Raw genomic sequence first — 26,334 nt, 5'->3', positions numbered from 1 at the left:
AAGTCATGAGCTGGTGGATGACTTAGAAATACAAAGTACAAAACGCTTTAGTCATTCTTCAGATGTCTGATCCCGTATCTTCCTAAAACATGGAAGGCCAAGCCGTTATAATAGGGTTCAGATCTGCCCTAGGGGCCAAGTCATGCTTGAGCCAAAACATAACAAAAAGCCAGCCATGAATCTAATTCTCCATATCAGTATTCTATTTCCAACAAGATTATCAAGGAGCACTTGCTGAGCACCCACTATAATCAGCTGCTGTTTAGAATTGTAGACTGTTCTCAGCTGCTGGGAATTGTAAAGAAAATAATGGTACCTGGTTCTGCAGAAGCTTATTCATTCCTGGAGTTAACAAATATTTGTTAAATTCTCACTTTGTACCAGGCACTAGGGAAAGATTAAAGCCTGCCTCCTGGAACATGTGATGTCGGGAGATGGAGCGGGGCAGATAACAAACAAAGAGCTACGCAAATTCAATAGTAGGTCAGTTGGTAATAAGCTATACAGAGAAAATGCAGCAGAGTAGGGGAGTGTCTGAATGGAGGGTGTGTAGTACAGAACAGTCAGAGAGGGTAGAGTTGGCATTCATGAGCCTGATGGTGCAGACACTGTCTGAGCCCCAGTTAGCCTTTCTCAGAGCTGCTGTGGTGGTGGAGACAGGTGAGGGAGCCTTCAGCAGAGGTGGGCAGGCCACCAGGCCATGGAGCAGAATGGATAAAAGGAAAGAGACTCAGGGGGCTGCAGCCTGTGAGAGCCAATGGGAAGGTACCAGGTGCTCCCAGGAGCATCACTTGAGTCAAAGAAAGAGACCACAAATTCATTGGCCACAGACCTCTCCCTTTGGGTTAGCAAAGCACCTGGTGGCCAAGCGGGAAGGGCACACTGAACTAGAGTCTAGCAAATGCCAGCCTGGTCCCCCCAGGAACTGGTACAAAGCTAGGTACCCCTCTCCCTCCTAGTTTCCTAAGGGCCTTTAAGCCACCTGACCTTCCCTCCCCATCCACCTGGGCCCCCTTAGGGAAAGACAGGGCAGGGGGAGGAAGCCATTGGAGAGGAGAGGATGTTATTATCCAAGAGGACTGAACACTACCCAGAGGAGCTGTTTAATTCATCCAACTGGACAGTGCTATACTCAGGCTGGATAATTGTTTCTTGCTACCCAGTAGGTGAGAGTAGGCAAGTTGAGATCAACTAGAGATGGAGAAATTACATTTCCGCTGCTTAGGAGGAGGAGGGAAGGGGGGAGGGAGGAAAAGTGGAGAGAGTGAATGCAGAAACTCTTTTGAGTTTTGCTGAAAACATGGAAATGATCCAGAAGAGGGAGAAAACTTGATGATGCAAGAGAGAGAGAGACTTTCTAAAGTGATTTCTAGAATTTCGAGGAGGCGAATGAAGTGCTGAGGGGCAGAGTTCACTTCAGGCACAAGTACCATCCACTCATTCATCTGTCCAGGGGGTGGATGAGGGGGGTCGTGGTGATGGGAGCATGTAGTCCTCTTCCAGCTGTTTCTATTCTTTCCAAGAATTGGAATGCAAGATCATCACCTGAGAGCGAGGATGGGGACGAGGTCTTGGGGATTAAGGAGAGAGGAGGATGTACAAAAGAGTGGTTTGGAGGGCGAGAGAGCGAATTAAATAGGATGAGGATGGTGGGAGAAAACTAAGCATCCAGCTAGAGGTTGTGAATTTCAAGTGAAACAACTCTAGGTGCTTGGGAGCCTGCACAGAGTAAGCAGAGGGTTCCACTTAACCAGGGTTATGGTTGTGCTCTCATAAGGAGACAAGTATGACAACAGAGAAAAGAGCACGGGAATTGAGGGTGTTTTCCTTGGGGCGATTAGTACTGCTCTCGGAGTTTAAATCCATTAAAGTGGGGAAGCGTGGACTTGAGGCAGGTGAGGGACAAGGAAAAGGTAGGAGGAGAAGCCAAATGGAGGTCCCAGTGCGGTTGAAGGATTGCAGGAGTTGAGGTATTAGAGAAAGTGAGCTAGAAAGACAGAGGGTGAAGGTCAGAATCTGGGAGGGCTGAAATTGAGATGAAGGCGAGCTCCCAGGTCCTGGTACTGATAAGGTGTAAGGGATGTACACAGGAACCGCTGCCTGAGATGGGGGGGGAGGACAAGACCATTGATAGAAAGGAGAGGCAGGGGAATTGTGCAGGGGTGTGAATTTTAGGAGGAGTGCTTGAGAGAGTGAAGGTCAGGCACCCAAATTCTCAAGAATGAGGGTGAGCGGTGGGGGAGGGAGCTGCAGAGGGCAGAGTGTGAGGAAGTTAGATTCAAAGGTAGGTTTTAGGATGGCTGGGAAGAGCAATGATGAGGAAGGTGACAGGTATCCCTCCTCACAGCCCATGGCTCTGCTTGTGAAAGAGGACCACGGGGAACGGGGTGGGGATGCAAGGCACTAGAGCAAAGCCTGGTTTCAGTTCCAGAAAGAGGAAGGGAACCTTGGGAAAAGAAGTTGAGGATTTAAACCACAGTAGGATGGATGGAAAAACCACTAGAGGAGCGTCCATCCATGAAGAGATAAAAAACTCTGTTCTAAGGACTTGAAGATTAAATGGAAAGCACAGCACCAAATACATCCTGAGCTCTCAGTGTCAGCTATTGTCATTAGGATCACAATGAATTGACTCATAAACCAGTTTTTAGTCTTTTCCCCAGAATTTTACTTATTTCTGGTGTTGGCCAATACTCTGCTTTATTACATTTACAGCATATTTTGTACACAGGAACAAAACAGCACACGTTTAAGTACGCAGAGGTAAACGTAAATACTTAAGCCTTGTTCTTTAAAATGAATAGACGTGGTCATATCCATAGATTTCAAAGTCATAGACATCGTTGAAATTACTCGGTCAACTCCATCACCGCTTGAAAATTTACAGAAGAGGAGAACTGGCTGGGCAAGCAAGGCTGGGACTGATCCGAGATGATTCGGTTGTTGAGCCGCGACCAGAACCCGGGAGGGGCTCTAGATTCTGGTCTAGGCTCCTCTCCTATTATTGGTATTGCGGCACCTTCCCGAACTGTCAAGACGCAGCCACCAGCCGAGGTCCCTCAGAAGGTCCCCTCCGAACCCAACCTACAAAAGAGCCCACGCTCCGCTGGGTCCAGTAACCAACCTCGCTGGGGTTCACGAATCGCTTCCCGCGTCTGGGCGGGGCTCGTCCGCGGCGGCCGCCTCCAGCGTTCAGTTGGTGGGGAGGGAAGCGCCTGGAATACGTGGAATAACACGGGCCTGGGAGCGGGAGCGGGGCCGGGGCAGGCCAGGCGGTGGCTGGGGGCGGGGACTGCGCTTCGCCCGGTTGGCAGCCCTCAAGGCGGACCCTTCAGAACCGCGTTCCCGCGCGCGGTGCCGCCGGGCTCGGGCTGTGCGAGCGGCAAGGGTTTGGCGCGCCCAGCGCGCACCGGCCGCCAAAGGAAGCGCTTTTGCCGCGGGACCAGGCGCTAGGCTCCTGGCCCGGCCCGGGGGCGCAGCGCGCCCATGGGCAGCGCCGCGAACCGCAGCGACGGCTTGGAGGGCGCAGGGGAGCCGCCGTGGGCAGAGCTGCTGCCTTGCGACGAGCGCCGTTGCTCGCTCTTCCCCCTGACCGGTGCCACTGACCGCCGTGTGCCTGGGCCTGTTCGCCGTCGTGGTGAGCGGCAACGTGATGACGGTGCGCTGATCGGGCGCTACCGGGACATGCGGACCACCACCAGCTTGTACCTGGGCAGCATGGCCGTGTCTGACCTGCTTATCCTGCTCGGGCTCCCCTTCGACCTGTACCGCCTCTGGCGCTCCCGGCCCTGGGTGTTCGGTACGCTGCTCTGCCGCCTCTCGCTCTACGTGGGCGAGGGCTGCACCTACGCCACGCTGCTGCACATGACGGCGCTCAGCCTCGACCGCTACCTCGCCATCTGTCGCCCGCTCCGGGCCCGCGTCCTCGTCACCTGCCGCCGCGTCCGCGCGGTCATTGCCGCGCTCTGGGCCGTGGCGCTGCTCTCCGCCGGGCCCTTCTTCTTTCTGGTGGGCGTCGAGCAGGACCCCGGCCGCTACGCGGTCCAGGACCTTAACGGCACCGCGTAGCTCACCCCCTCGCCCCGCGCCTCGCCGCCACCGCCACTCCTCGGGTCCTCGCGGGCGCCACCGCTGTCCCCGCCGTCGGGGCCCGACGCGGCGGCGGGCGCGGCGCTGTTCAGCCGGGAGTGCCGGCCGAGACCGGCGCAGCGGGGCGCGCTGTGCGTCATGCTGTGGGTCACCACCGCCTACTTCTTCCTGCCCTTCCTGTGCCTCAGCGTCCTCTACGGGCTCATCGGGCGGGAGCTGTGGAGGAGCCGCGGGCCGCTGCGAGGCCCAGCCACCTCCGCTCGGGAGAAGGGACACCAGCAGGCGGTCCGCGTCCTGCGTAAGTGGCGCCGCCTCTGTTCCAAACACCCCAACCCACGGTCCAGGCTGTGTCCCCTTCCCCTGGTCTCCCAGCCCTCGGCGCCTCTTCTGGCCACGTTTCATTCTGTCGTTCTACCCCAGCCTCCACCTGCTTCTCCTTCTAGTCTCCAGAGAAAACCATCTCCTGTCCTCCAAGGGCTCTGGGTCACCCCAGGCGTCCCTTGAGAGTGGGGTATCCGGGTCCTGAAAACAGCAATTATTTCCCAAAGCCTCTGTGATCAGCGAGCTGGGCTGATCCAAGATGGATAATTACAGGCTCTTAAGCCAACTGCCTGTCTCTGTTTGATGCTGCAGTTATGGAATTACAGAACCCTGGAGAAGACGGGATAGCTCACGTTAAGATAAAGTTTCTTTACTTAATGTTATGTTATCCTGAACACTAAAGTGAATCATGCCCATATCAAAAAAATAAATAAAGATTGTGCAGACTTGTTGCAGAGTTCTTTTCAACCGAAAACAGAGAACACGTCAACGAAGTGGGTTTGTGGAAGGAAGCCTGCCAGAACAGCTTGTTAGTAGAAATCACTCCTGGTTTATGTCAGGCCTTGATAGTAAACATATGAGCCGAATACTCAGCTTTAAAGCTAATATCGATGCTGTCTGCAACCTGGTAGTTTTTCTGGGGTGGGGATTTGGCTAGGCAAGAGTTTTATTTATTTTGCTGTTACTTATTACTTCAGATGGTTTCCTGAGGATGCTTATTTGTTTTCAGATGCTTTAGCTAATTCTGGTGCCTATGTCTTGTTTTGCAGTGGTGGTGTTTCTGGCGTTTATAGTTCGCTGGCTGCCTTTCCACGCTGGCAGAATCATTTACATAAATACCAAAGATTCCGGGATGATGTACTTCTCTAGTACTTTAACATTGTGCCCTGCAACTTTTCTATCTGAGCGCATCCATCAACCCCATCCTCTACAACCTCATTTCAAAGAAGTATAGAGCAGCGGCCTGGAAACTGCTGCTAGCCAGACGGTCCAGACAGAGAGGTTTCTGCAGAAGCAGGGAGGCTGAAGGGGACCCTGGAGGAGACATGGCTGGCTGCACCGAGACCAGCGCTAATGTACAGACACCGGAAACCGGCATGGCCAAACACAGCGCCTCATCCCACAGCTCTGGGACTTAAGGGAAAACAGGTCTGCAGGAAGAAAAGAACTGCGAGGGGGGGAACCGAAGCTGTTAGGGAGAATTAGAAAGAGTGGTTGACATTTTGCAAGTTGGTCAGCAACTTAGCATGATTTTTTTTTTTAAACAAAGGTATGAAATGTAACTGTACCAGTCTCTCTGGTTTTCCTTTCATGTACCCCCCTGGGGACGTTCATTTTATCCTCCTGATATCCACATCACAAAATGTTCTCTGGGGAGGTTTTGTAAGTCCTCATTCTTCTACTCTGGGGAAATATGACCACTCATTTTCCAGTTAACAAGTGATCCAGAGAGATGCTGTCGTAAAAATTGTCACCTGTGAGGTCAGAGGTGTATTTTGTTTTATGTTTTGGATATAAATGTGATGGTGCATCTACAAGGAATCCAGGATGATGAGAGTTTTAATCCAAGAAATTACTTAATGCTTATATATGACAGCAAAAAATGTTTAGAAACAAGTGAAAGGAATTCTGGGTAGAGTGCAGTGTTCAGGGGTCCCGCCTCTCTCAGGCTCAGAGCAAATCGTTAAGTTTAGGCACAGTACCCTCTTTCAGAACCTGGGTACCGAAGTCTGAGGGCAGGAAGCTGCAGCAGGATGTAGCTTCCACAGAGCGACTGTTGATCACATGGATAAGAGCTTTAATACGCCTTATTTGCCTCAGCTTGGTGGGATAAGCAATGATGGAACCAAGTCTGGGGTCTGAGTCTGAAAACTCTTAAGAGCCTTACCCACTCCCACCCCGAGAAGCTGCACTAACAGAAAAAACGAGAGTCAATGGATGTACTCAAGGGTGAGAGAGACTGTGCTGGACATTCTGGCCAACGACTCTGTAACTCTGTTTTAGTTTTCACAGTTTAAAACATAAACCTGTTTTTGGAGAGCTCCTACTGCCTCACTGGACTCCAAAGGGACTCAGTCAACCCAGGGTCTTATGAATGGCGCCCCCTGGAGGTAGGCAGGATACAACTAGGTCCGCTGTAAACTACAAATGGTGACTCCATAAACAAGGGTCCGCTCCACACGCTGACAAGGTCCTTTGCTTTTTCATGTGATTGACTATGTACAGTGATGCCTTCAAGTCCCCTTGAAGTGTCCTAACACCCTGGCCTTGCCCTCAGCTGGTGTGGCAGTGAAGAAGTCCCCGTCTACACTGTGTTTCTTCCAACTTGGGGCAGTGGTCCCTAAATTGTGTTCTGCAGATTTTCAGGGAGTATTTGAAAAAAGGATTCTGTGGTCAAATATGGCAGAATAACAGTGCATGCTGTACCCACCTTCCCAAGAGTCACAACACAAAATATCCCATCAGAGGCTCTGAGAAGTTGTTGCTGGGGACACTGATGGAGGGTCTCACGGTGCAGGTGCCAGCCTTGTGCCACAGCCACTCCCCTGCTTGGTGGCACTAAGTGGGGACGTCCTGGAGATGCAACCACACAGTCTTTCTTCTCTCAGGGTTCCTCTCTGGGACAGTCAGAAGCGGCTTCTTCCCTGTAGAAAATCATGGCTAAGAAACTTACTGATATGTTATATGTAGTATAATATTTTAGATATAGAAGCAAAGACCTCTCCTTTGAGTTTTCTTGTTCAGATTTGCATCACCCTTTCCTGTGACCTAGGTGTGTTCCCAGGTGTGGGCAGAGAGGGATCATCCTTTCTTGCCACTGGGTCCCTGAGATGGAGTATCTGAATTCCATCCCTCCTGTGGATTGCTGTGCACCTGTTTTCAAAATGCCTATCTTACCCATTAGTGGATTGTGAGATGAGTGGAGTGTGTCACATGTTTCTTTATTGGATTGCAAATAGAATAGAGAATCAGTGCATCATGTGTAGTAAGGCTAACTGTTGTGTTGTGAAACTTTTGTTTCAATTATATATTGGTTGGTATCTTTCATGGTTCGTAAAATAAAATATATTCTCATTGTGGGTCATGGTCAAAAATATTTGAAAAGCTGTTCTAAGGTCTAAAATTGTTCTCTACCACAGAAGAAAGTGTCCTCTGGTGTTGACAACTGGCTATAAAGGGGAGGGGCATGCTGGGAAAACTCGGGGTGGCCAAGTCAGGGATCACTGGAGAGGGATGGCCGGGCTGTGGGCCTCCCTCCACCCTGGGGATGGTATCCTGGATGCTGTGTCTGGGACCTCTCGCTGCCCTCGGATGAAGATGTGTGCTGGGTCCCTGCAGGGCTCTTTCTGTAGGCCAAGTTGCTTTTTTTAGGTGAGGCACCAACCTTGGGGAAGGGTTTGTGTTTCATTCATTCACTCCACAAATATTCACCAAGCAACTGCTAAGTGCTAGACGTGTATGTCAAAATACTCTAGAAACATTAGTCCATGTCATGGTGTTGAAATCAATCAAATTTTTAATGGTCTTTTTTGCCTTGAAATGTGTGATTGTTCATCTAGACATCTAGACTCAGATTCAGCTCACAGGCCAATAAAAGCACTCACATCGGACGGACCTGCAGAATTTCAGGTTAGTGTCATCTACACGACTTCCCTCCGCCTTTCTATAGGAGACTTTCCCACTTCTGAAGCAATTGCACAGCACCTCCGAGGACCCAGGAGTCCAGGGGACATGAGAGCAATGTGTTGATGATGTTTGAAAGTCTGAACATGGCCTCTCCTACAATTTCTACCCAGGTAACAGTAACATTTGCTAGTATGTGGAACCATTCACATATAAGTATTAGTGACTGTACAAGTGTTTTATGTGGACCTTTAATAAAAGGCTTTTCATAAACTGTGGGGCCATTTTCTATTGTGAACCAACTTTCTAAAGATTCAGAACTCTAAATATTACAAAGAACCTAGTCAGCTCTGAGCAGCCTTCCAAAATCAGCACCCGTGCTCCTAAGAGCACAGGAACCTTTGTCATTGAGAGGCGTGTGCTCTGTGGGTGGCATGCTTTGTGGCAGTCACTCAGCATGTCCCTCACTCTGTGTAAGCTACAAGGAGGTGACAGAGGCAGACTCTACTGGCCACCTTCTTAGAAAAACAACACACACACTTTTGAAAGATTAGCAGACGCTTGTGTAATAAAGGGCCAAAAAGTGCCATCCGGACCAGGAGAGCTGAGTGTGGGCAGACAGTCAGGCAATGCTCTATGCGAATCTTTTTCACGGCACTTGGTCCGTCACATCTTGGGGACTGGTTCCCAGAGTTTGTAACTTGCTCCCTAAGGACAGACTGTGCTTTATCCCCCTTGGCATCTCTTGCCCACAGGTAGATATGTGTTGAACTCAAGTGGACAGGGATCTTGACCCAGTGGGTGGACAGAGATGGAGGCTGAGTAAGCAGATGACTGGGACGTCCATTCTGAGCCATCGGTCAGCCCGAGGGAAAGCACAGGACAGGGGCGAAAATGGCACACAGGGGGCGTGGGTGCTGAAGGGAGGAGAGGACAGGGCTCTGAGGAAGAGAGGAGGGAGGCAAGGGCACCGGTGTAATCAGGAGTTGGAGCCTGCAAAGCAAATGAAGCAGGGTCTGGGGAGGCTGAGCCTGGGAGGCCAGCTGGGACCAGTTAGGTACTGTAATCCAGGCACAGGGCACTCGTGGGTAGAGTGGTGACACTGGATCAGTAACACAACCAGGTTCAGCACCTCCCATCACCAAGACGCCGGCAACCTCGTGGCCTCAGAACAGGGAGCATCCCTTTCCCCACCCTCAATCCCCAGTGCCAGGCATTCCCACCTTATTTTCCTGCATCTGTGCCTTTGCGCCCCACGCCAGCTCAGGCAGGCCCACAGCATGACGCGTCCAGTAATGACATCTCCTTTCCCTCATCTTTGCAGTGAGTGTGCAAGTCTCGAAAATGTTCCAATAATTCCTATGACTTATGATGATACAAAGATTAAAAAAAAACCTTAAAAAAATTTTTTTGAAAACCTGCAAAAAATTTTCAAAGTCGTGGTGTCTTAATTTTACTATAATGGTTATACCTGTTCATAACTGGAACACACATAGGGCTCCACGTGATCTCTCTCTGTCTTACTTCCACAATAATTCATTACTTTGTCCTTACAGTGATTATTAGCGCCCTTCCCTCAGGCTTTTTATTCCCCTCTGTAATTCTCTACAGCAGTGGTTCCCAAACTTTGACACGCGTGAGAATCACTTGGAGGGAGAGTTAAAACACGGCTTGCTGGGCCTCATCCCCAGAATTCCAGATTCCGCGGGTCTGGGCTGGGACCCGAGAACGTGCCTTTCTCTCAAGTTCCCGGGGGATGCTGATTCTGATGGTCAGAGGACCACTCTCTGGGAGCCTCTACGGTAGATGGTTGCTACAGAAAATGTGAGCCAGAGCAGTGGCATGCGCATTACCTGGCGTCTTGTTAACATGCAGACTTTCAGGCCCCACCCCGGAGCCTTCTGAGTCAGAACCTGAATTTTAACAAGAGCCCCAGGCGCCTCCGACGCACATTAAAGTTTGAGAAGCACCAGTCGAGAGGCTAGATCGACGGCATCAGAATCTCTGGGGGTTGAACCCAGACGTGGTTTTTACAGCTCCTCAGGCGATTCCAATGTGCAGACAAGACTGCGAACCATCAGTAGGCTCTCCCTCACCGAAATCTCTTCCATTCTCGCTCCACCCTCTCCCCCGCCCCACCCCTTTCCTCCCTTTCCCCATATTTACCTCAGGATAAAGGAAAAGATACGAAGCCAGTAAACAAAGATACTGCAGGTGGCTTTGGGCGGTGGATCCATGGGAAAGTCATTTATATTCCAGCAGAAACTGGAATGACTGTGGTCCGGCGATGGCTCCTGACTCCTCAGCACCCCCCGGTCCCCTTAACGTCTCCCGCCCACGCCGAGGTCCTTCCACGCACGGGCCAGGCTGAGGCCACGCCTCCTCGACTGCTCCTTCCCGTCACCAGGCCTCCACCCCGTTTCCTGCTCTTCTAGACACCTTCTATTCTTCTTTTCCCTCAAGTCCTGACTGGCTCCTTGCGCTCTGCTCCATTTCTCCTGAAAAGGCCTTCTCAGCTCTTCCTGTGGCCTTCTCGGAGACGAGACCCCATGTCACCTGTGGCCCTGGGGGGCAGCCCCGGGACTTGTGCCTGGGACTGGTTACTGAGGTCAGCCGGGCGGACGGGCCGGGCTGCGGGTCCCAGGGAGTGGGCCTTGACTCTGCGAAGTCTCAACAAGAGCTTGCTTCACGCTCCAAAGCCACGTCAGGTCTCCAACCTTTCAACGTTATCGTAACTGAGTCCCTAAAACTCAGAGGCTGACTGCATAAGGAGAAGAGGAAGTCAGAACGCCAACATTTTAGGTCTGTTTGAAAGAAAAGGGACGCCAGAAGCCCGGGTGCTTGACGCAGCGAGCGGCGCGGGGCGTGCGCGCCGAGGTCTGCCGTCTGCGCCTGCGCGCAATCTCCGCACCGGCCCGGGCCTTGAGGGCGCTGGCCCCGCGGGGAGCCGCGCCCATTCCCAGCTCCGCTCTCCGTGCGTCAATTCACAGGCGGACGTGGACAGATAACAACAGAAAACGGTGTTGCAGCAGCGGGAATCAGCAATTTTGCACAGAGAGCTTTGGGAGATGTTGCTTACTGTAATCTGCCTGAAGTTGGGACAAAATTGAACAAACAAGAGGAGTTTGGTGCTTTAGAAAGTTTGAAAGCTGCCTCCATCAGAAGTAACTGAAATTAATGAAGCTCTGGCAGAAAATCCAGGACGTGTCCAAAAAATCTTGTTATGAAGATGATTGGCTGATCAATGTGACACTCAGGAACCCTTCAGAACTACATGAACTAATGAGTGAAGAAGCATATGAGAAACACATAAAATCTATTGAGTGAAAATGGAACCCCTAAATAAACTAGTATGAAACAACTTAATCTAGCATAGTTGTCTTCAATTAGTTGTGGACAGATTTTTTAAAAAGCAACTTGTAGCAAAGGAAACTACTTGCAACATGTTACCAGAAGAAAATACCCCCTAACTTCCTAATGACTGCAGGTAAACACTATGCATCTTTTCCACAGCACCCTACGATTTTTAGGCTAGGCTCCAGTTTCCAATACTCAGAATTCCTGAAATTATCTGTGGTAAAACTAGTTATAAAAATTATGTAATTCAAGGAAAACATTGTTATCTTAAGCCTTGTAACAGTTTACAGCCATCCCTGGACTGGGTCAAAATACTTGATGAGGGCTTCCCTGGTGGCACAGTGGTTGAGAGTCCGCCTGCTGATACAGGGGACACGGGTTCTTGCCCCGGTCCGGGAAGATCCCACATGCCGCGGAGCGGCTGGGCCCGTGAGCCATGGCCGCTGAGCCTGCGCGTCCGGAGCCTGTGCTCCGCAACGGGAGAGGCCACAACAGTGAGAGGCCCGCGTACCGCAAAAAAAACCGAAACAAAAAATAAACTTAATGATCTTCCCGTTGGAAGTAGCTGGCGGTGGAGAAAAGTTTTTGTTAGTATTGTTCTTCATCTGACACTGTACAGCTATCTTAATTTTGCAACATACTGTGTTTGCTGGTGCTATTTTTATACAGTGAAGCTACAGCCTTGCAGGAAAATAAGAGTCTAATAATAAAATATTCAACTTAAAAAAATTAAAAAGAAATAGACTGTAGAGGTGGTTTAGCAGGGGACAATAATGAATTCCATTTTCTTTTTTTAAATTGAAGTATAGTTGATTTACAACATGGTTAGTATGAATTCCATTTCAATTCATCTCTTTTCCAGTGACGCTGTCCTGTTGTTGCATCCTCCCACAACCACTGGGAAATAGGTCCCAATAGTCAAATCTTAAGAAATGCTGCAATACCATGGAAACTGTTTTTTGGGGGAGAGGTGGGGGGAGGGCAGGGAATTCCCCCATGGAAATTCTTTTTGACCATAGAGCTATGTTTTTCTTTCCTCCCATTTCGTAACATTCCACAGAACACTCCAGTTTGAAATACCAGAGGGAAGTGTGGGTATAAAATCAGGGCTAATGATAAAGATTGGGGAGTCAACAGCTTAGAAGTGATCATTTAAACAAGTGGTTCTCAAACTTTAGCGTGCATCAGAACTGACGGGCTTCTTAAAACACAGATTGCTGGCCCCCACCCCAGAAGACCTGATTCTGTATGCCTGGACCCGGGCCTGAGAATGTGCATTTCTGTCTGGTTTCCAGGTGATACTGCAGCTGCTAGTCCAGGACCACACTTGGAGAGCCACTGATGTAAGTGACAGGAATAGATGACCTCTCCAAGGAGAAAGCTGAGAGAGAGAAAAGAAGAGGCTTAGGGTTACATGCTGATGTTACAGCACAGGCTGGAGAACTCACTGAACCAGGCAGGAGGAGCAGAAAAAGGGAAAGTGATGAATTGATACTATCCAAAGGAAGAGAGTTTCAGGGATCAAGTACCCAGAGGATACAAAGAGAATGAAGTAGGGTTATTAGATAAAATACAAGATTACTAGTTCGACTTGAAATTTGGATAAACAAATGATTTTTTTAGTATAAGTTTAATAAGTATATAAATGATGTACTTAATCCCAATTTACATGACTTGACTTATGATTTTTCGACTTAATGATGGTGTGAAAGTGGTACGTGTTGTATAGAAACCATACTTTGAATTTTGAATTTGATCTTTTCCCGGGCTACCTATGTGCAGTATGATCCTCTCTCGTGATGCTGGACAGAAAGCCATAGCTCCCAGTCAGACCGTGATCACGACAGTAAACAACCTGTACACTTACAACAATTCTGTACCCAGACAGCTATTGTTTTTCCCTTTCAGTACAGTATTCAATAAATTACATGAGATATTCAATAACTTATTATAAGATTGGCTTTGTGTTAGCTGATTTTGCCCAACTATAGGCTAATATAAGTGTTCTGAGCACATTTAAGGTAGGCTAGGCCAGGCCAGGCCATGATGTTCAGTAGGTTAGGTGTGTTAAATGCATTTTTGACTTATGATGTTTTAAATTTATGACGGGTTTATCAGGATGTAACCCCATCACAAGTCAAGGAAGATCTGTACTAAAAATATCATTCGTTATTTATCTGAAATTCAAATTTAACTGGACACTGTATTTTTGTTAAATCTGGTATCCCTAAAAGAAGGGTAATGGAAAGGCCCCAGGATTTGGCAAAAGGAAGGAACTTGGAGAGCCTTTCAATGGAGTGTTGAGGGCAGGAGCCAGAAGCTGCTAAGTTACAGAGGAAATGGCTGTGGAACAGGGCTGAGGTGGTCCTGCCTTGGGGCTTCCATGAAAAGGGATCCCAGCAGCTGAATAAAGGGCTTTGCTGCTGGTCCTGCCCTAACTGTACCCCAGGCCAAGAGCCAGTCTCTCTTGCTGTGGCTTGTGCCCAAGCTCCTGGGAGCACGGGGCACTTGTGTGCTGAGTATTTGCAACTCGCACTGATGTTCTTAAATCACAAAACTGAAGAAATGTGTCTGATTCAGAACCACCTGAAACAGAGTATGTAATCAAAATGTGTTGAACTGAACACATTTAATTTATATATAATCCATTCCTGGCAACTTTGAAAGGGCTTATTTTTCTTTCTGCAAAGGTGTGGAGTAAAATAAAATTTTGTTAAGTGACCGATTAATTCACAAGGTTGCGGGGGGGATTCTCATTCTGGAAAAATGTATCTCTGTGTGACAACTGAGACCACAGATAATGAAGTAATATTTCACTGTATGTATAGAAACTGGCACCATGCCCAGCACATAGTAAGGACTTAATAAAACTACTTGTATGTGTATAGAGGATAGTACATATTTTGAGCAGGGAGAAAGACTGATTTCTTAAAAAGTTAATGCATTGCAATATTATAACTGAATGTTTAATTACATAATTATTGCAATGTATTTATAACAATACAATGTACTTGGCACACCGTTCAGCATGCGGTAATCCTCAGTGTGAGCTAGCATTATTGTCCACAGTTCACATGCTACTAACTTTCCCTCGTTAGAAAGAATCAGTCTTTTTCCCTGTCCCTTCACACACACAGTGGAGCCTGATCGTGGAGTAGTGATGTGGTCAGGTATATACTGTGTCCAGTGAACTGCTTTCCAAAATGAAAGTCCTGCCCACCCAGCTTTTACAGAAATATTCCCAGGGTATCTATACACTCTGCTCTTCATGGAAAGTCAGGGCTTGTTATTGTTATTGCATTGAGAACACCTGAGGAAGACCGTTATCTTTTTCAACAGTCGCTGCAGCTGCTTATAGGATTTGACAATGTAAGAGCTGCCCTTTTTTAGAGCATGGAAAAAGGTACACTAACTGGAGGAAATGGGCCTTCTTCAATAGGCAAGAGGATATTGTGCTTCTGAAATGTAAGTGGAGCTCTTGTAAGCCTTTGTTTTATATAAAGACAGTATAAAGAATGACACAGGCTGGAGGGAATAACTTTATAGCTGGTCAAGCATTTGTGCTCTGTAGTATGTTAACAGATTTCTATTTCATTGGTTTCATTTGTCCTTCTTAAAAATGTCCCATCTTAACAAGAGCTGTTGGGGAAAAAAAATCCAGCGACAAACTTCTGGCATCTTCTTGGCAGCCAGCTGCTCGACTACTGTGTCACATTCACAAATCAAGTGATGGAAAATAGGGAGTTCTATTATGATTTCTGGTTTGAGGAAGCCACAGATTTGGTCACTAAACACAATATTCAAATGAAACTTTGTGGGAAGTTCTGCAGGGCTTGCCAAGGTAACCTAGAATCTCAACTAACCTTTGAAGTTATTATAAACAGTCAATGTTCCAACAGTGGAGGACATTATTCAGCAAGTTGGAGAAAGATTCCCAGATTAGCACCTCAAAGCCCTCACATTAAGACACGGATCATCTCCAGCTCAACATGTCAGAGGAGCACTGTGCCAACACGTATAGAGTGACTTACCAATCCTGACACTCTCTGTGGAGATTCATTCCCAGAGGCTCAAGTGGAAAAAGAGGAAAAGATAAAGTGCTTCTGTCCACAATTTATGACATTCTACAGCTGCCTGATATTTATGTATTTTTCCTAATGCTTCCGTATTGCTTAAGGTCCTGCGGATTCTTCCCAGGATGAAGATGGAGAGGAAGCACGAATGCAAGCATCACAAAACACACTCTGAAACACTGACTCAACAGAGGTCAAGTCACAGGGCTTTGTGAACGTAACTCTTAATACAAAACATGATCTGGATTTCATGAGACACACACAGAAAACTCTACACAATGTGTCAGAGCTTCCTAAAGTAATTCAGAAATCACTGAAAATATCCAAGAGAATTTTTAAAGGTGCCTTTTATTGGCTTATTAGGAGGCAAAGCTGTAAGGTACATGCAGGCCACTTAGTCATTGAAGGTAAATTGCCAACAGGCCTCTCACCAAATCCATCAGCCACTGACCACTCACCTGTTGAACAGCCACAATCTGAACTTGCAGACTTTGAAGACTTCTGAGTTCTCCCAGAAGATGGTATGGAAAGTGCTGCTTTGAGATTCCCCCCTGGTGGCATAATGGCAGGGCTGAAGTCATTTGGGACATGATGTTTATTATCATTGATCTAATGACCAGGATTTGAGTTATCAGTTCTTTGAAGAAATAAATGTTGAGGAGGTAGGGAGTGAAAAGGGAGGAGAACACATTTATAAAGTGCAATGGTGCTTCTGACTTAAGTACATTATGTTTGGAGTATGTTGTTAAAAATCTGTAATGGCTGGTTGTGGAAGTTACCAGAAAGTGACAGAAGCCATGTGCTCACCTGAAGAGGATTTCAGTGTAGCCTTTGTCCTCAAGGGAATGTAAGTCCACCAAACTGGACATCAGCTTTTTAGCAGATGTACCATGAACACTGTTTCACAGGCAAGACAGAACCTGAGTTCGCAGACGTTGATGACTGATTTGTCTGGTTTTGCCTGTTTTCCTTTGGGTGTTTTTCCATGACCATATCTGCTTCCTCATCTTGATTTATATGCATAACCAGGAAAACTGGTCTTCTTGCAAAAACAGGAGTTTTGTGGTTTATCTAGGAAGAATACAGAAAATATTGCTTTCTTGTTGGTGAAGATGAACAATTTTGTGGTTTATTTCAATCTAATAAAATGTGGATTTTGTTTCAAAAACAAACTCTGTCTAGAGTTCTTAGGCGGGATGAGGTGAGATAGGTGGGATGCACATGTCAGCCAAGAACATTCACCTTTGGTCATACAAGTGACCATCTAAATGTGAGTACATTATGTTTAAGTTGGTGTGTTAAGATATCACATGTGTTGTTTTCTAAGTATACAGATACCAGCTTCACTTCCCCTTCATCCTCAAGGCACATTGAACTAAAGAATCCTCAAATTTGAACATTCTCTTTCTTTTTTTTAGTGAATTAGTTAATTTATTTATTTTTGGCTGCATTGGGTCTTCGTTGCTGCACATGGGCTTTCTCTAGTTGTGGCGAGCAGGGGCTGCTCTTTGTTGCAGTGCGCGGGCTTCTCATTGCGGTGGCTTCTCTTGTTGCGGAGCACAGGCTCTAGGTGCATGGGCTTCATTAGTTGTGGCACATGGGCTCAGTAGTTGTGGCTCACAGGCTCAGTAGTTGTGGCTCACAGGCCCTAGAGCACAGGTTCAGTAGTTGTGGCACGTGGGCTCAGTAGTGTGGCAAACGGGCTTAGTTGCTCCGTGGCACGTGGGATCTTCCCAGACCAGGAATCGAACCTGTGTTCCTGCGTCGGCAGGTGGATTCTTAACCACTGTGCCACCAGGGAAGTCCTGAACATTCTTTTTGATTTAAATGAATTTGTATTCCAAAAAGGACAGAAGACAATTTACAAAAATGCCCCCAAATAAGACAAACATTAAGGAAATGGAGAAAGTAGAAACTAAGTAAAAACTAGTGTAGGTAACATAAGATTATAACACCAGAGAGAAAGTGAGGACACGAAACTCATGCCTTGGTGTCTGGTTAGGAAGGTCACATGATTCACAGGAGACAGGAGAGTTTATCCTGTGGGGACTCCAAGATGACATCCTATAAGCTAGAAAACCATAATAATCTTTACAGCATAATAATAACCAACAGTAATCCTTACAGCAATCAGCACTGAGTACCATAGGGCTTTTTCTCATCAGGCCAATGAGAAAAGTTATCCCACACTTGGAAAATGATAAAAGGTGATTACTTTTTTAAAATGCCTTTTCTATTATTAGAAAATAATATGGCTGCTTGAGTAAAAGCAGGACCTTGTCAAATGGAACTCTCACTTGATATTCTCGGGGAAGGTAAATTTGTTGGCACACTTTTTTTTTTAAATTAATAACACAAATGATAAAAAACAGTGACAATTTATAGCCTGTGAGATGAGAGGTTTGCAGAAACTGATAAAGTATTAGGATTTTATAGCCTGGTAGAAAAGTTACCCCAAAGGTGTTATAGTTTAATCAGCCTGAAGAAAGTTAACTAGGCATATGGTATGGAGGGGGTTCAGAACAGGCTGCCCCAGAAAGTACCACTTTCACATGTGGATTATTTTGAACTGAAAGCAGTCAAGACCCAGCAGACTCAGAAAAAGCTTTTTAACTCCCTCTTAACTGCCTAAAAGAAATTAGAAAGGGGCCCTGTACCAGGAAGAGAGCTATTACCTAATATCACTTTTTCTTCTGTGAGACTTATCTTCACCTCTGGCAAACATCTGTTCACCAAACATCTGCTCTTCTCTTCCCATGAATGGCCCTCCTCCATTTGAAGGCCCAGACCCTTGTCCCTTTTCTCAGCTCAGGGTGGTATATAAGCCTCAGTTGCCTGGCTGCCTTTTGAGTTTCCTATCTTTGCAGCTCTCCCTTACATAGTAATTAAAATGGTTTTTCTTTTGTTAATCTGTATTTTGCTACAAGGGCGTCTCAGCCAAGAATCTAGAAGAGTAGAGGGGAAACTGCTTTTCCTCCCCTACAGTATGAGCTACTTTACTTAGTCCTCTCCTTTCCAAATGTTAAGATCCCCATTCTTCAAATCCGCTCTGCACTAGGGCATGCTGCCATCACCAGAGGTTCCCTCGGTTTTGAGTTAAAGGAGGGGGAGTTGATTGAGTTGTACTGGAAAACAAACACACTGATTTGTTTACATACTGACCATGGCTGCTTTTGTGACATGACAGAGACCCAGTGGCCCACACAGAGTAAAATATCTACAGTTCGGGCCTTTACACAAAAAGTCTGTCAACCCCTGAATTAAAATGAAACTTTGACTCCTGTTCCTAAACTGGTATGAAAATTTTGCTTTTCAATATCAGCTAATGTTGGTAGATGATGTGATGCCAAAAACAACTTATGGAAGCAACTCTACAGAGGGCCAAAATACTGCTGCTAAATACCAGGGACTCAGCATCTCCAAGGGTGGGTGGGGCCCAGTAATCCAGGTTTTAACACGGTCTCTGGGCGACTCACATGCACGTGCAAGTTTGGGACTCGCTGGGCCCTCTGGTCTAGACCGGTGGTTCTGTCCAGATTCTGCCTTGGTAGGTTTGAAGTGGGGCCAAAGATTTTGCATTTCTAACAAACTCCTGAGTGATGCTGATGTTGCTGGTCCAAGGGCCTTAGTTTCTTGCCTGTAAATTTGAGATGATGAAAATCTATATCATTGGGTTGTTGTGAGTATTAAATGAAGTGATGAACATATATATCCTGCTCCCACCCCTCTCAAGCTGTGTCTGCTTGATCAAGGTACTCAATGTCTTGGTTCTTATAAGCAGGGATAATAATAAAAATACCCACTTCATAATAAGGTTGCGGAAAGGAGTAAATGAGATAATATATGTACAGTAGCTAGAACGGAGCCTGGAACATAGTAAATGCTGAGTAATGTAAGATAGCATTATTATTATTATCATCATTGTTACATAAGCTGACTGATGCAAGCAGCTATTCCATCAGCATTAGTTTCCTCTCTATTTCCTCTTACCTGTCCTCTCATCCCTACCCCTCCCTCCAAATTCTGTTGATTTCTAACATGTCTAATTAGAGAACCTCTTCAGGCTGCTGATTCAGAAATGCCCAAACCCAGTCCAGAGCATGCCACACTAATGGGGACCCTGACCCCATTTGGACCGTGGTATCAGGCCCATTGCCTGCCCACTCCCAGGCTGCCTATGGTAGAGTGACCCAGGGTAACATAGGAAGTGGGCTTGCCTGTCCTTCCCATCTCATGGGGCACAGACGTTCTCAGGGTTCCTGGACAGTCGTACTTTGTAGCACATTAATCTATGTGGCACCCAAGTTTACTTTTCTGGGGACACCATTAGGGACAATATATGAAAAACCTGAGAAGTCATTTCTCTTTGGCAGAACTGCCCTCCATAACAAAGCAAACGTTCCATGAAGGGTATCTGGATTTTGTTTTGGCTTCTCTTTGCTTCTTTGGGGTTTTAGTGCTGCCAGGAACTGCCTTCCAAGAACTGCTTGGGAAACCTTAATTTCTGGATTCAGGGTGGTGTTTATAGTTACATCTTTGCCTGAAATGACCAAATTAGGGCCAATCCTTTGTACAAGGGTGCACTGGCCACCAAGAGTCCCTATTGGTCCTGTGGCCGCCTCATCCCCAGGCATGCAAAAGACATGGTCACCGGTCATGTGTGCCTTCCATGTACGACAGCAAGACCGAGTGTGAGGTACATTTTCTTCTACAAGCCAGGTATTCAGTCTCTGCCAAACATCACCAGTATCAACAAATCCAGTATAGATTCTATGTATGGATGATGAGCTCCATGGGACCTCAGCTTGTTTTGCTGTGAGAGGATTCTGTCCAAATAAACACACTGCTAGGACCAAGATTCCCAACCAATAGGACCTAGAATAAAAAGAAAAGATCTGGGTTATCTATAGAGAATAAGCAAATGAAACAAAGTGGGGAGGGATACTAATTAATGATGCTGAGTACCTATTCTTTGCAGGAGCTGTGCTACTTGGAATCATTTAGTTTTCAAGAAAATTTGTGATAAACATATATCCCTCCCTCCCTTCCTCCACCCCCTCTATCCGTCCCTCCTTCCTTCTTTTCTCCCTCTCTGAATAATTCAGTCAAAAAAACCATTTGACAGGACTTCCCTGGTGGTCCAGTGGTTAAGACTCTGCACTTCCACTGCAGGGGGTGTGGGTTCAATCCTTGTTAGGGAAGTTCCACATGCTGCACAGTGCGGCCAAAAAAAAAAAAAAACAAAGCCATTTGGCAACCTCCCCTCCCCTCCTTTTCCCCTCCCTTCCCTTCCCTTGAAGGCAGAAGGGGCTGTAGAGGCAGCAGCACAGGGGCTGGGAAGCCAAGGAGGTAGCCACTGTGCTAGGGAGATTGGTCACATAGTGGGAATTGAGTGGGGGGAAAAAAAAACTATATTGAGAATAATGGGAGCCAGGTTTCCTGCTGTTTGGAGAAGAGATTTGCAAGTGTGGCAAGGGGGAAGGCTAGAAAAAACCCTGGTGTGCTAGACTGGAATTGAAGGTATTGGTGTGAACTCTTTTAGATAGCTAGCTAGCTATTGAGAGAGATAGAGTTATATGAGTGTGTGTACATGTATTTATACACACATATATAGATATAAATGTTTTGTAGATCTAGCCTCTCAGAGGGTCTAGTGGTAATGACATACCAGTAGCAATGAGCACACTTACTGCCTAGATCTTAAATTTTTAAACACTAAGGAGCGGGGGATTGGAAACAAGATGGTGGAGTAGAAGTCCCTTGAGCTCACCTCAAGGTCTCATGACAACATCAAGAACACAACTAACTGCTGAACAGCCATCAATAAAAGAGACTGGAACCTACTAAAAAAAATATTCTACATCCAAAGACATAAAAAAGAAACCAAATGAGACAGTAGGAGGGGCGCACGTGTGATCTAATCAAATGCTATACCTCCCGGATGAGCAACCTACAAACTGAAGAATAATTATATCACAGAAGTCTTCCCACAAGAGGAAGAGTTCTGAGCCCCATGTCAGGCTCCCCAGCCTGAGGGCCTGGCATGGGGAGGATGAACCCCCGGAGCATTTGGCTTTGAAGGTCAGTGGGGCTTGATCACAGGAGCTCCACAGGACTGGGGGAAACAGAGACTCTACTCTTGGAGGGTGCACACAAGGTCTCATATACACTGTGACCCAGGGCAAAAGCAGTGACTTCATAGGAGTCTGGGCCAGACCTACATGCTGGTCTCAGAGGGGGTTGGGGGGAGGGTGGCCATGGCTCTCTCTGGAGTCATATAAGCCGGTGGCAGAAATATCAGGGAGTGTTCATCTACTTGAACTCTTGTTGGAGGCAAACATCTTGTTTGGGTAATTAGCACCAAGATCTGGCTCCATCCAGAGCCTGTAGGCTCCAGTGCCTCAGGCCAAACAACCAACAGGGCGGGAACACAACCTATCCATCAGCAGATAGTCTCCCTAAAGACTTCCTGAGCCCACACCCACATTTAGACATGCCCTGAGACATGGCCATGCCCATTGGAGAGCCAAGAACCAGCTCATCCACCAGTGGGCAGGCACTGACCCCTCCCACCAGGAAGCCTGCACAAGCCTCTAGACCAGCCTCATCCACCAGAGGGCAAACACCAGAAGCAAGAAAACTACAATCCAGCAGCCTGTGGAACTGAGTCTGCAAAGGCAAGTCAGAACCTACCCTGGGACCAGCTGGTCATTGGCCCTTAGATGACAAGAGGAGAGTGCACTGCTGGGACATATAGGACATCCCCTACAGACGGCCACTTTTCCAAGGTCGAAAAACATAACATTCCACATACATAAAAATACAAATAGAAATTGAGACGAAATGACATGGCAGAGGAATATGTTTCAGACGAAGGAACAAGATAAAACCCCAGAAGAACAACTAAGTGACATGGAGCTAGAAAATCTACCCAAGAAAGAGTTCAGAGTAATGACTGTGAAGATGATCCAAGAACTTGGGAAAAGAATGGATGCACAGAGGGAGAAGTTAAAAGAAGTTCTGAACAAAGAGTTAGAAAATATAGAGAGCAACCAAACCGAGTTGAAGAATACAATAACCGAAATGAAAAATACACTAGAAGGAATCAATAGCAGAATAAATGAGGTGGAAGAATGGGTAAGTCATCTGGAAGACAGAGTGGTGGAAATCAGCCATGGAACAGAATAAAGAAAAAAGAATGAAAAGAAATGAGGACAATCTAAGAGACCTCTGGGACAATGACAAACACACCAACATTCACATTATAGGGGTCTCAGAAGCAGAAGAGAGAAAGAAAGAGCCTGAGAAAATGTTGGAAGAGATAACAGCTGAAAACTTCCCTAACATGGGAAAGGAAACAGTCACCCAAGTCCAGGAAGCACAGAGTCCCAGACAGGATAAACTCAAGGAGCAATACGCTGAGACACAGTCATCAAATTGACAAAAATTAAAGATAAAGAGAAAACATTAAAGGCAACAAGGGAAAAGCAACAAATAACATACAAGGGAAACCCATAAGGTTACCCGTTGATTTTTCAGCAGAAAGTCTGCAGGCCAGAAGGGAATGGCATCATATATTTAAAGTGATGAAAGGGGAAAACCTATAACTAAGAATACTCTACCCAAGTAAGACTATCATTCAGATTTGATGGAGAAATCAAAAGCTTTACAGACAAGTTAAAGCTAAAAGAATTCAGCACCACCAAACCAGCTTTACAACAAACGCTAAAGGAACTTCTCTAGGTGGAAAAGGCTGCAACTAGAAACAAGAAAACTATGAGAAGACCTAAATAGACACTTCTCCAAAGTAGGCATAAAGATTGCCAACAAACACATGAAAAGATGCTCAACATCACTAATCCTTAGAGAAATGCAAATCAAAACTATAATGAGGTATCACCTCACACCAGTCAGAATGGCCATCATCAAAAAATCTAGAAACAATAAATGCTGGAGAGGGTGTGGAGAAAAGGGAACCCTCTTGCACTGTTGGTGGGAATGCAAACTGATACAGCCACTATGGAGAACAGTATGGAGGTTCCTTAAAAAACTAAAAATAGAACTACCATATGACCAAGCAATCCCACTACTGGGCATATACCCTGAGAAAACCATAATTCAAAAAGATACACATACCACAATGTTCATTGTAGCACTGTTTACAATAGCCAGGACACTGAAGTAACCTAAATGTCTGTCGACAGATGAATGGCTAAAGAAGATGTGGCACATATATACAATGGAATATTACTCAGCCATGAAAAGGAACGAAATTGAGTTATTTGTAACGAGGTGGATGGACCTAGAGTCTGTGATACAGAGTGAAGTAAGTCAGAAAGAGAAAAACAAATACTGTATGCCAACTCACATATATGGAAACTAAAATAAAGCGGTACTGATGAACCTAGTGGCAGGGCAGGAATAAAGATGCAGACGTAGAGAACAGACTTGAGGACACAGCGGGGGAAGGGGAAACTGGGACGAAGTGAGAAAGTAGCATTGATATATATACACTACCAAATGTAAAATGGATGGCTAGTGGGAAGCTGCTGCATAGCACAGGGAGATCAGCTCAATGCTTTGTGACGACCTAGAGAGGTGGAAGGGAGGCTCAAGACAGAGGGGATATGGGGATATATGTATACATATAGCTGATTCACTTTGCTGCACAACAGAAACTAACATAACATTGTAAAGCAATTATACTCCAATAAAGATATAGTAAAATAAAAAAAGAGAAAACTATTAAATGGGAAAGCTACCAGTAAAGGCAAACATACAGTAAGGGTAGGAAATCATCCACACACAAATGTGATATATAAACCAGTAATCCTGAGAGAAGAAAAGTACAAATGCAGGATATCTGAAATGCATTTGAAATTGACAGATCAGCAACTTAAAACAATTATGTATATATAGACTGCTATATCAAAACCTCTGGTAGCCACAAACCAAAAGGCTATAATAGATATACATACAAAAAAGAAAAAGGAACCTAAACACAACACTAAAGATAGACATTAAATCACAAGAGAAGAGAACAAAAGAGGAAAGGAAGAAAAAAGACTTACAAAAACAAATCCAAAACAATTGACAAAATGGCAATAAGAACATACATATTGATAATTACCTTAAATGTAGACAGATTAAATGCTCTATTTCCAAAAGAGAAAGACTGGATGAATGGATACAAGAACAAGACCTGTATATATGCTTTCTACAAGAGACCTGCTTCAGATCTAGAGACCCATAGAAACTGAAAGTGAGGGTATGGGAAAAGGTATTCCATCCAAATGGAAAATCAAAAGAAAGCTGGAGTAGCAATACTCATATCAGACAAAATAGACTTTAAAATAAAAACTGTTACAAGAGACAAAGAAGGACACTGCATAATGATAAAGGGATCAAATCAAGAAGAAGATAACAACAATTGGAAATATATGTGCACCCAACATAGGAGCACCTCAATATATAAGGCAAATGTTAACAGACATAAAAGGAGAAATTGACAGTAACACAATAACAGTGGGGGAATTTAACACCCCACTTACAACAGTGGACATATTATCCAGACAGAAAATCAATAAGGAAACACAGGCCTTAAATGACACATTAGACCAGATGGACTTAATTGAAATTTATAGAGCACTCCATCCAACAGCAGCAGAATACACATTCTTTTCAAGTGCACATGGAACATTCTCCAGGATAGATCACATGCTGTGCCACAAAGCAAGCCTTGGTAAATTTAAGAAAACTGAAATCAAGCATATCTTCCAAATACAACATTATGAGATTAGAAATCAACTACAAGGAACTTCCCTGGTGGCACAGTAGATAGAACTTCCACACTCCAGGGGGAGGCTGGGTTTGATCCCTGGTCAGGGAACTAGATCCCACACGCATGCTGCAACTCAGAGTTCACATGCCGCAACTAAGGAGCCTGCGAGCTGCAACTATGAATCCTGTGAGCCGCAACTATGAATCCTGTGAGCCGCAACTAAGACCTAGTGCAACCAAATAAATAAATAAATTTTTAAAAAAATCAACTACAGAGGGGCTTCTCTGGTGGCGCAGTGGTTGAGAGTCCGCCTGCCGATGCAGGGGACATGGGTTCGTGCCCCGGTCCGGGAAGATCCCACATGCCACAGAGCAGCTAGGCCTGTGAGCCATGGCCGCTGAGCCTGCACGTCTGGAGCCTGTGCTCTGCAACGGAGAGGCCACAAGAGTGAGAGGCCTGCGTACCACAAAAAAAAAAAAAAAAAAAAAAAATCAACTACAGAAAAGAACTGCAAAAAACACCAACACGTGGAGGCTAAACAACATGCTACTAAACAACCAATGGATCACTGAAGAAGTCAAAGAAAAAACAGAAACATATCTAGAGACAAATAAAAATGAAAACACGACAATCCAAAACCTATGGGATGCAGCAAAAGCAGTTCCACAAGGGAAGTTTATAGTGACAAAAACTTACCTCAGGAAACAAGAAAAATCTCAAATAAACAACCTAACCTTAAACCTAAAGCAACTAGATAAAGAAGAACAAACAAAACCCAAAGTTAATAGAAGGAAGGAAATCATAAAGATCAGAGCAGAAATAAATGAAATAGAAATGAAGAAAACAATAGCAAAGATCAATGAAACTAAAAGCTGTAGTGAGGTGGATGGACCTAGAGACTGTCAAACAGAGTGAAGTCAGTCAGAAAGAGAAGAATAAATACCGTATGCTAACACATATATATGGAATCTAAAAAAATGGTCATGAAGAACCTAGGGGAAAGATGGGAATAAAGACACAGACCTACTAGAGAATGGACTTGAGGATACGGGGAGGGGGAAGGGTAAGCTGGGACAAAGTGAGAGAGTG

At 45.8% G+C, this 26,334-nt stretch overlaps 1 protein-coding gene across 1 annotated transcript; it reads left to right on the top strand.

Moving 5' to 3' along the window:
- The first annotated feature begins 3,357 nt into the window (after positions 1-3,357).
- Positions 3,358-7,406, top strand: MLNR (motilin receptor). Its single transcript, XM_032611706.1, is given in 5 exon segments — positions 3,358-3,593; positions 3,595-3,659; positions 3,662-4,387; positions 5,181-5,292; positions 5,294-7,406. Coding segments are annotated over 5 exon segments (1,266 nt in total). The 5' UTR covers positions 3,358-3,486; the 3' UTR covers positions 5,550-7,406.
- The last annotated feature ends 18,928 nt before the right edge of the window (positions 7,407-26,334 follow it).

This window comes from Phocoena sinus, chromosome 18 (assembly GCF_008692025.1).
Source record: "Phocoena sinus isolate mPhoSin1 chromosome 18, mPhoSin1.pri, whole genome shotgun sequence".
Classification (NCBI taxonomy): domain Eukaryota; kingdom Metazoa; phylum Chordata; class Mammalia; order Artiodactyla; family Phocoenidae; genus Phocoena; species Phocoena sinus.
The sequence above is the reverse complement of the archived record's forward strand: the minus strand, read 5'-3'. Positions and strand labels throughout refer to the sequence as shown.